At 43.3% G+C, this 10,982-nt stretch overlaps 1 protein-coding gene across 1 annotated transcript; it reads right to left on the bottom strand.

Annotated features, from left to right (window-relative positions):
- Positions 1 to 405: 405 nt before the first annotated feature.
- LOC149259617 (uncharacterized) lies at positions 406 to 864 on the bottom strand. The gene has a single exon (XM_089454681.1). The coding sequence runs from the start codon at positions 862 to 864 to the stop codon at positions 406 to 408; it is 459 nt and encodes a 152-aa protein (XP_089310807.1).
- Positions 865 to 10,982: the final 10,118 nt, after the last annotated feature.

Below are 10,982 nucleotides of genomic sequence, written 5' to 3'. Positions count from 1 at the left end.
AAGCCGGAAACCGCCATCAAATAGGCGTGACTTAGCAAACAAAAAAACTCTCTGACAAAGATCCCATCACAGGAGGGGAGAGCCTCCCTAATCACTCAAAGCGATTGAGCATCGTCCTAACGTCCATGCAGCTAAAAAGTGAAGAGCCGCCGCAAGGGGAAAGCACCAAACCGTCAACAGGAATGAAAAGAAGGACTGCGCGGATCCATAACAAAAAACCATCCATAAATCTTGGAGGAAACGGAAGTCGCTAAGAAAAAACTAGACACTCTGCCCGGGCATCCAAATATTGGGAAAACAGCCCAAGAAAGACGGCAGAGGAGAAAATGAGAGAGTGGAGACATGGAGAAGAGAAACGAAAACACACACAAATATATACAGGAACAGAGGAAGTGAGGAGAAAGATTAAGCGAAGATAGGTTGTTCAACAGGCCGAACAGACCCGTTATCAACCTCCGAGACAGTCCACAGCCCCATCTCACTAGCTACTCCTTCTTTGGAAAGACGATCCGCTTCAGAATTCCTTTCCCGGTATATATGACTTAGAGAAATCTCCATAAAACAGTTCCTGAGCCGAGAAAATTCTTTAAACAGAGGAAGCAGAGTAAGATTATGACAGCGATGAGTCCCATTGAACCAATGGACCACATTCATGGAATCCCCAAAAAGCTGAACTTCTCGCACCTCTCGGAGGATAAGCCAGCTGAGGAGGAGATGAAGGGCTTTCAATTCGGCAAAATTGTTTGAACCCTGTCCCAGACCTACTGAGGCTTTAAGAATCTTTACTTCTGAAAAATGTATGATCAAGCCAGCCCCACACCGACCATTGATATCCGACGCCCCATCAAAATAAGCCCACGGCATAGATTGTCTTATGACTTCTGGACAAATAGCTCTTGAGGAGTTTGGAGCTTGAGGAATAGGAATGCTTCCATAGATGGTCGCTCCCTCAGCTGCAAGTCTTCCAATAGGGAAAGCAGAGTCCTTGAAAATGGCTAGGTTCCTGGCCAGCCATGTCCCCCATGTAATGATTAAAGGAATGGATCGTTCCCTTTCGTTTAATGAAGAATTCCACCAGCTCTGCCAGGCATCTAAGAGTCCCTGCCCTTCCCATCTATGAGGGACGTTTATTAAGCATAGCGTTGCTGCCCAGAGACTAGAATTGAAAGGGCAAAAGAGAAATAAATGCTGGGCAGTTTCAGCGCTATCTTTACACAAAGGACATCTACCAGGACCAATTCTGCCTCTTCTTTGAAGGAAATCCCACGTAGGAACTTTCTGAGAAAGGACACACTAGAAGAAAAGTTTCGTTTTAGCAGGTCCTTTTAACTTCCATAAGGGTTTAGCCCACCATCCCGGAATTTCCCACCCCTTTTGAGACATCATCCACTTGTAACCTTCCTTTGGGGAATAAAAGCCATTCTGAGAAAAAACCCATTTTAACTCATCCGGAGAGTCTGAAAGCCACACCGAAGAGTTAACGAGATTCCTTATGTACCTGTCCCATTCCTCCAACCTGTCTTCAATCAAATCTAAGTCACGTCCTTTAAGCCACCCTTGATTCCAAATGGAAGAGGCCCTGGGATCAGCAATCTGGTTTAAAGTGAATAATCCTCTGTCTTTTAAAACTGCCACCAAATCTTGTGATAGATGAAAACCCTCAGAACATACAATCCAAGGGTCACGCCCCAAGCAGATCTGAGTTCCATCTCCAACATACCAAGACAACCCCTTCTCAATGATGTTAACAGAAGCAATCACTGCTTTCCAGACCACCGAAGAATTTTTGGACGATTTTTGCGGCAGTCGGATCCAATCTAGCGTTGATAATGGAACTATATATTTCCTTTTAGTCACTGTAGTCCATAGATTCTCCGCTGTAATGATCCTCCAAGCCAACTTTGCTGCAAGGGATTGAGAGAAGTTGACAAGGTTTTTTATACCCCAGCCCCCCCACTCTTTAGGGCGGGTAATTTTGTCCCATGCGATCCACGGGGTAACTCTCTCAGACTTAGACCTTGCCCATAGAAAGCTACTGCAAAGCTTCTCAATTGAATTTAAAATACCTTTGGGCACCCAAGTCAAGCTCACCCAATAGACTGGAATAGCCATTAAAACAGATTTAATTAGAACAAGTCTACCTGCCCGGGAGAGCCACTTATGGCTCCAATGCTTCAGCTTTGATTCCAATTTTACAAGGATCCACTACCAGTCTTTTATCCTGTAATTATCTGGCTTCAGATAGAACCCCAGATATTTGAAAGAATCCTCAAGCGTTTTAACTTCAAAGTTCAGAACCAAGGACACCCGACGCACCTCCTCTCTAGCCAGACCTGAACAGGTAATAGTAGATTTTCTCTCATTTATACAGAGGCCAGTCGCTTTCAAAAAGAGGTCCAAGATCCTCTTAAGCATCCTGCAATCATCAAGGCTACCATTGCTGAAGAGTATAATATCGTCCACAAATAGAAGATGAGTGACCCAAAGATTTGGAGCAACTTCAATTCCTTTCAATAAGCCTTGACTTTTTGCTTCATGGATCAAACGACTGATTCCATCTGCTGCCAAAAAAAACAAGAGGGGAGATAGTGGGCAGCCTTGGCGCAGGCCACGTTTAGGACTGAAAAAACTAGAGGCTGCTCCATTGATCAGAACAACAATGGAAGAAGATGAGACACAGCTCATAATCCATCTTACAAGTTCAAAACTAAAGCCCAAATGTGTTAGCAAGAGTCTCAGGAACATCCAGCTGATTCTATCATAAGCCTTCGATAAGTCTATTTTTACAACGACTCCTTTTTTCTTTCCAACTTTGAGACTGTGGAGCGTTTCTTGAGCTACTCCCACAGCTTCATGGATTTTCCTGCCATCTAAAAAACCGAACTGCTCCAGGGAAACATTTTTAGAAAGGAAAGGTTTTATCCTAACAGCAATGATTTTAGCAATAATTTTATAAACACAGGTACACAACGAGATGGGCCTGAAGTCGGCAAAAGAACTTGGGATATCAGATTTAGGAATGAGAGTTAGAAATGTAGCATTAAAGGGTTGATAGATGGAACCTGAGAGTCTGGATTCTTCCACCACCTCCACTAACTCATTGCCAATGAATTCAAAGAAATGCTGGAAGAATTCAACAGTCCAGCCGTCCGGCCCAGGACTTTTTTCTTTTTGCATCGATTTGAGGACGCTTTCAACTTCCTCTTTTGTAATAGGTGCCATGAGAATTTCATTATCTTCCTCCTCTATGAACCGAGGAAAAACCTGGGCAACCCTTATAACTTCTGCAATTGTGGCTTCAACTGGGGCTTTAAAGAGGTGTTTGAAATAGTTTACCCCTTCAGTGGCCAAATCTTCAAAAGAGAGCGCTATGTCACCGTTTGCTTTCTTCATTTCCCATAATTTATTTGTATTTTTTCTCCCTTTGGCGTAATTCTGAAAAAACTTGGAATTTTCATCCCCTGCCTGTAACCAGATCGCTCTGCTTTTAAGACGCCAACTTTGCTCCCTCAGCTGCAAAATTCTCCTTGTTTCCATTTCCAACTCATGTATCCTCGAGCGCAATGCGCCTGTGCCATAGCCCTGACTGTCTGGATCCTCAAGAAGGGCAAGTTCTGCATTCACCGCTTGCATTATTTCTTCCTCCTTTAGCTTCTTTTGATGTGCCCATCTTTTAGAAGCGGCCTTCATCCTTAATAAGTTTTCCATAAACAGCTGACTTCGGGTCTCATTCTCACTTACCCCAGCTTTCCTCCAGGTTTTATGAAAAAGACTAATGTAAGATGGATCCAAAAGCCAAGAGGAGTTAAACTTGAAGGGGATACCTGGCTTAGTTAAGTTACCTTTCATCTCCAGAAGAACTGGAAAATGATCAGAGAGGCCACCATCTCCAACCCAATGCCTAAACGCCTGAAGTTTCTCTGTCAGCAAATCGCTTATTAAGAAGCGGTCTAATTTCTTCCCAATCCAATCATCGCCAATCCTTCGATTGCTCCAAGAGGGGCACATCTTTGATGGGTTAACATCAACAAGAGGCGATAAGGCCAATTTCTGAAGAATGAAAGCAGAGAGGGTGTCCGCTCTAGCATTAACACCCCAGGATTCAGCCAGGCCCAACGAGAAATTGAAGTCTCCACCAATGATAAGATTTGGATGCGCCAAAAAATACTTCGCAAAGAAGGAGTTCCAGAACTTCTCCCGCTCCAAATTAGGGCCATAGATATTCAGTAAAAGAAAAGGAATACAGAGTTCGTTGGAATAGAGTTCCACTGCCAAAACGTTTTCTGCTCCCCAAGATGAGATTTCCCGCGCTACCTTCACATTAAAACCCAGAGCCGCACCTCCTGAATGCCCAGTAGCATCCACTGCGTGAAAACTCCATCCCGGCAAAAGTTTATGCAGACATCCTATAATATCACCTCCTTTCCCAAGCGTTTCCTGAAGAAAGAGGATGTCAGGTTTATTCGCCCTAACCAGTTCCTTCAGAGCTAGTTTTTTGGGGGTACTAGCAAGACCCCTGCAATTGAAAGATAAAATAATCATTTAAAACCTTCGGGAGGTGATTGCTTTGCTCTAAGCACCCCTGGCAGGGACAACTGCTTTCCTCCAGCTATATCTATGATAGCCTTCAGCTTAGCTTTCGATAAGTCCGACTTCCTCCCTCTTAACTTCTTTGGGCCTATGGACACCTCATCTATTGCCAAACCACCTGCAACTAACTCTTTTCCTTTTCTGGTAGCTAAAGGCCTTAGATTGTAATGAGGTTCACAACCTCCATTTCCGGAATGCAACGGAGCCATAGGAAGGGGGGATGTCACCGTCATTAAAACACTGTCAGTTGTATTTTGTCCCTTCTTCGAGTCTGATATAACTTTTGAGAGATGACATAAACGATCTAACTCACCACTACACGCCACATGCAAATCACTTGATAAGATAGGTGATGGGGATTTTGGGGGGGAAGGACAAGCCTGATATACTTCTTCCGATGCAGTGGCTGCTGGGACACCAGCTGCAGAGAGCTGATTTGAAACAATAGCACTCATTATCACCTCAGTCTGAGATATTCCTGTGCCCTCCATAGGATTCGATCCTATCTCCTGGATGTTTGCCAGAGCTTCGGCCTCCTTGGACTGAAACTCTTCCTTCTGAGCAGTGATCTTCTTTTGTTCCTTTTCCTCTGACTTAAAACCATTTTTCCTCTGCCTTCGACGTCTACGATAACCATGAGTGCAATCCCGAGCCAGATGTCCATATTCTTTGCACCGATGACACCTGAACGGGAGGTTTTCGTAGTCCAGGGTCTGGATGAACTCTTGGCCTCGATACTTTAGAAGGATATCTCCCGCCAATCCTTCTTTTGGATTTAAAATTACCATAAGGCGGGCTGCACTCCAATCATGAGAATGTAGATAGCATTTTTCAGCTTCGAGGTACTTACCCAGAGTATTTCCTATGGAGGAGAAAACTGAGTCAGTCCAGAGGTGAATAGGAAGACCCATTAGCTTGACCCAGACTGGAAACTCTCCTGATTTTTCTTTCTGGGCATCAAAGAGAGGCGACCATTTCCTGAATAACACAGGCCTCTTCCCAAGGCTCCAATGATTTGACATCACCCATTCAACGTGCTCCTTTTGCCCAAACCGAAGACAAAACCACCCTCTATCAAGAATCTTGACCTCTTCTGGTTGTCCAGGAGCTTCTTTCCATTCAGCCAGAGCCCATTTCTTAATGGAGGCCACCGTGAGCTTCCTTCCACCAACTCTGCCGACAAGGAGGGTTTCCAATGCTTCTAATGCCCTGTCTATGTGGATATCCACTCCAAAGACACAACTGGGTCTTACCTCTTTTTCCTGCAACTTTTGGGCTTCTTCCTCTTTCTACCCATCTCCTCCGGCTTATCTCCTCCCTCTAAAGCCTTGAAAGACACAGAGCGCTTTTCAGATTGTAGGTAGCTGCCTTTGTTTGGTTCCTCAGCCCCCTGGAAACCCCACCTGCTAATCCTTCCAGGTATCTGAGATTTTGACTTTCTTTTTCTGCACCTTTAGCGTCTGATCCCAGCTTTTCGGGCCGGATAGAGCTAGGAATTTGCCCTTCCCTCATTATTTTACCCCCAGGACTCCGGGCGATGGCATCTGATGCCTTAACTCCCGCATCCTCTGACCTATCCACTATTCCTGACAACACTGCCTGCATCGGGAAGAAGTGTTGCAGATTCTCCTCTGAATCTTCCAGACCCCAACATGCAAGAAGATCCTCGGGAGACGGATCGATATCCAGAGATTCCTTTTGTAAGAAGCACAACCGCCTTTCTCCTGCACCCAACGCCATCTTTGCCAGACAGAAAAAACAAATCCCTAGATGCTATCGCCTTCGGACCCACTGCGCCAAACTCCAGAAGCTCGGTCATGGCCGCCATGAAAGACCGCGCGGGAAAAAAATTCAAATGGAACCCCTGCGTGCTCTCGGCCCATTTTCGCTCCTCACATCTACCTATCGTTCTCTACTCTTAGATCATATGTATTCGTTAATAGATAAATAAAATATATATATATATATAAATACTAATAATAAAACTAAGTAAATATATATTTGTTAATAATATAAGTACCAATATCAAATAGGGAAAAAGGGGGGGATGACTCAAAAAATAATAAGAAAATAATTAATATATTTTCGTTAATAGATAAATACATAAAAATCATATAAAATAGATAAAAAATAAAAATAATAATTAAAAAAAAAAAAAATTGTTAAGATTATGAATACCAATATCAACTCGGCAAAGGGGGGAAAGGAACGATACAACCTAGAAGGAGAAGGACCGGAAAGTGTCCAGAGCAAGAAGGATAAACCAAAGGGGACAGGAAGGCTCCAGGGGAACGACGAAAGCGAAAAAGATGAGGGGGGGGGGTGAACTAAGATGAAAGGGCAGGGATCCAACATCTACTGATAATATCATTCCTTGCACATATTGATAATCAAGGTGGGTATTCATAGAACCTACCTCAAGCCATAAATCGAGTACAAATCTCGTGTTTCCTCCTTAAAAACTAATTACTGCTCCTCTTGTAGAACTGGCTGTAGGTGTTCCTGTAGAACCTGTTACTGCTCCTGTAGAACACCGATAGCAGAAGGATGGCTAAAAATGATAAAGAATGATGGTGTCAAGGTTATGAAGGTGGTATAGAGCTTGCTGCAGCGAAGTGGATGAGGATGAAATGGAAGAAAATGTGGTGAAGGAGTTTCGAGGAGTACTTATGTCTTCTTTGAGATATTTCCGGTGATGGGGTGAGTTGGAAAAAATGTACATTTCCATATTTGGACCATTGGTCCCCACTACCCTATCATCATGGTTCTTTCCCACAATCGCTTCCCATTATTGCATCAGAGTTTGTAAGCACTCCACTACATGTCCTTTAGATTTTTCTGTGAGTTGACTAGGCACATGTGTGGTGGCATCTCCGGATGAGTCCAATCAACTAGATGAGGGTGGCCAATTAACTGGCCACCTTTTCTTGTTCAACCCTAACCATCTCATTCACTTATGCATATTTTTCAATTACATAGATGCAATACAGGAGAGGGTTAGTCACTTACCTGCAAGTCGAACGTTCGTGTTGTGGTGCATTTTGGTTCCTTTGCTGCTGCATGCTCGTATTTCAGTTTTTGCATGCTTGTATCTCCTCTGTTGTATGCTTTCTGATCCCTGATGTGTGGCTTGTTTGCTTTGTGCAAGTATCCTCTCGCTGGATTTGGCTTCAAGTGTCCCCTTCAATCCTATGGCTGCACCTATTTTGCTGTTGTGGATTGATTTTAATGGAATCAGCTGCTACAGGAATTCCTACAGGAACTCCTATAGCTGTTTCTCCCTTTAAAATTTTTAGCTGATTTTTGTGCTAGGAGCTGGAAGGATGATGCTAGAGATGCTGAAGAAGATGGAGAGGTAATTGGTAAGCTTCAGGTGATATTTGGAGGTGCTGCTCCCTTTATTTTTGTTCTTTTCTAAAAAACTGGTTTTTGTATTTCTTTGATAGGAAGGGAAAAAATGATGATAGTGAGGTGGTGCAGGCGTGGGATGGATGGTAAGGAGGGTGGATAGACGTAGGAAGGTATTCATGCTCTTCATGAAATCTCTCAGCCCCTCAAACTGCCTTTTGAGACCATTTTTGTCTCTCTGTGATTTCTATAGGAGCCTCCTGTAGAACACATAGGGCCTCCTATAGAACACACAGTTTCCGGAAAAAAACACAGTGGGGTGGAATGAAGGTAAAAAATGATGGAGAAGAGTGTGGGGGATATGAAATAGGTTCAGTGGCATCTTCTCTTGCTCCCTCTTGTCCACCTATAACCTGCAATACAGATTAAAAGTCAATTCTCTTTTCCTTCTTTTCTCTATTTTTTTCTTCTCTTTTTTTTTGAAAGACAACTACGGCGCGTCAAGGAGGTTTTCACCCTATTTGCCTGCGCTAGGCACCTCCAAGGGAGTGTTATAGACATTTTTGTGCCTCGCGTCAAGGAGCATGGAATGTCAATAATTACAGGGATCCTCAGTCCCTAAACATGTTGTTCTTACCCCTAAAAGAACAAGGTCATCAAACAACAGCACTTCCAATCAGTTCTCCACCTGAAAACACTTCAAAACAGGCTTATTTTGGATCATGTCAGCTGCTTAACTGAGCTTCTGCGCTGTAATGCAACTGTCCCACTCTGTACCTGCGCTGGAAGTCAAAAGTAATGAAGGCTACCTGCGCTGGGCGAGATTGGCCAAGTGGCACAGTCATCCTGCAAGGTGTCAACTGCCCAGGAAGCTTCCAAACTGACACTTGGTTCATCAGATTCGCCTTGTGATGAGTAAGAGGTACTTGATCACCATGTGTAACCAAGGATCTCCAAGTGGACTCAAGAACTGAAGATTAACTGAAGAGGGAGAGGACACTAGTCAGCTATATGCCAGCCTCCAGCTGACTCATCCTCTCTTCTTCTCTCCTATATATAGAGCTCTTCTATGAGGTCTAAGGAGGCTGGAATTTTGTATAAGCAAGGAGGTGCTGTTGGTATACTGCCAGGATTATTGGGTGATTGTTTTACTAGAGGTGAAGAGGAGAGTTCTTGCTGCCGAGGAGGTGCTGCTGGATTGGAGCCATCATCATTGGTTGTAACTTCCTCTGGAACCCTGTTACTTTCTATCAATAAAGTTTGCATGTTCTCCTATATACTTGTTTTACATAGATGTTTTGTGTTTACATGTATATTTGATGCACCCTAATCCATGCTTCAGTTATGAGTACATGTATCTTGTAGTTTGCTCTCTTGTTTTGTGCAGGTTCTGTGTAGCTGGACCGGCTAGGAGAGTAAAGAGCTGGGAACGGGATACAAAGAGAGAAGGACAAGGATCGACTAAGCGAAAGACACCAGGTTGGTTGACCTTCTTTCCATTCTCTCTGTACTTCTATAAAGTAGAACATGAAAACTTTATCTTCTGTTGTTGCTAAAGACTGTCACCTTTAGAGTAGGGTTAGTGTCATCCGCATCGGATACTTTTCCCCACAACAAACTGGCGACTCCGCTGGGGAACCTAGTATCTTGTTGGTATTTGTAGTACTTTGCTATTCATTTCTTGAAGAAAAGAGTACCAAATCGAAAAGCTTTTGACTATATCAAAAGCGAAGTAGAGGGACTGCTACTCTTGCTCTTTGCTGAGCAGATTCAAGATTTGAAGAGCTTATCTACAAAAGACTCTTTACTCTTTGTGATAGATCTTCATCCTCTTGATCATCCCTTAGCCTGTACTTGACCTATAGCTTTTTATTTCAGCAAAAACAGTGCATTTTTGAGCTTTTTATGACCCAGAAAACTTTGTAGACGAAACTCTCGTGAGTCAATGCAGGCTGTACACAGGCAGCCTGCATTACAGCGCAGGTACTCCCTTCGGGAACTGCGCTGAGAGTGAGATTGGCAGACTAGAACCTGCGCTGGTCCAGTTAGCCCTTGTCTAGCTCAGTCTTCCTATTGTGTCTTGGCCCTGTTTGCACTTGTTTTTGGCTGATTGCTTGCTGGTTATTGTACTTGCTGTAAACCACTTCTCCTTGACATTATTCCGCCTCAGTTGTGTGATGAAACTGTGAATGTTCTTTCAGTATTTCTTGTTTCAGTTACAGTTTCCCATTGTGAAAAGCGAACCAGTATAGCTATGGCCTCTTAGATCCTGAACTGTAAAAGTGTCTGTGTGATCTTATGAGCTAGTTTCATTACTGTTCATGGCTGTTTGAGTTTGTTTGCTTTTCACTTTTATGGTTTGAATCTATACTTTTCTTGTGTTTAAACAAGTCTATCATAAGGTGTCTTTTTGATTGTGGACAAGCTTGTTTATTTCTACTTGAAAGTTGACTCAAAAATCATACAACAGTTTCCTTTTGTTAGCATCAACATTAAGGATAACGAAAAGAAATACATGCATTGTGCATTTTGCATTTGACTGTGTGCTTGACGATTTAGGAAAATGTGCATTTTAGTGTGTGTTCTTTGATCTGTGGAAAAAGTTGTGTCTTTCTTTTCCCTCAAGTAGATTAAGGTTTTCAAAGTTGAAAGATTGAAAAGATTTGCTTCTCATTCTTAGATTGCATATAGGAAGTTGTATATACACATCTCGTGGCGAACCTGAAAGGCAAACTGTTAAGAAAGATCAACATTAAAATAAACTCAATTTACATAACAACGCTTTGGAATTTAACGCAAACATCTAGAGGTCTAGGTAGAGACGTGTTCCGGCGTCGTTAAACATAGTGACTGTCGATCTCTATGAAGGTGGGTGATTCCTCCTGAGAGTCGGTGGCACTAACACGGACTTGAGCTCCCGCGTACCGTCGCGTATATTGGGAGACCCCTATAGGCTTTTATCCTTTATCCTTAGGAAACCGTGTCGGCCGCCCTACTGATCGCGATGCAGTGAACACAACATTCACGAAGATCGACCACCCGTA

This window comes from Pinus tabuliformis, chromosome 6 (assembly GCF_031772625.1).
Source record: "Pinus tabuliformis cultivar Carrire ecotype Pingquan chromosome 6, CPIR1, whole genome shotgun sequence".
Lineage (NCBI taxonomy): Eukaryota > Viridiplantae > Streptophyta > Pinopsida > Pinales > Pinaceae > Pinus > Pinus tabuliformis.
Note: the sequence above shows the minus strand (reverse complement) of the source record. Positions and strands in the feature narration are given on the sequence as shown.

Excerpts from the sequence above, each read along its gene's own strand:
- LOC149259617 (XM_089454681.1), bottom strand. The coding sequence starts at position 864 with ATGCCGTGGGCTTATTTTGATGGGGCGTCGGATATCAATGGTCGGTGT.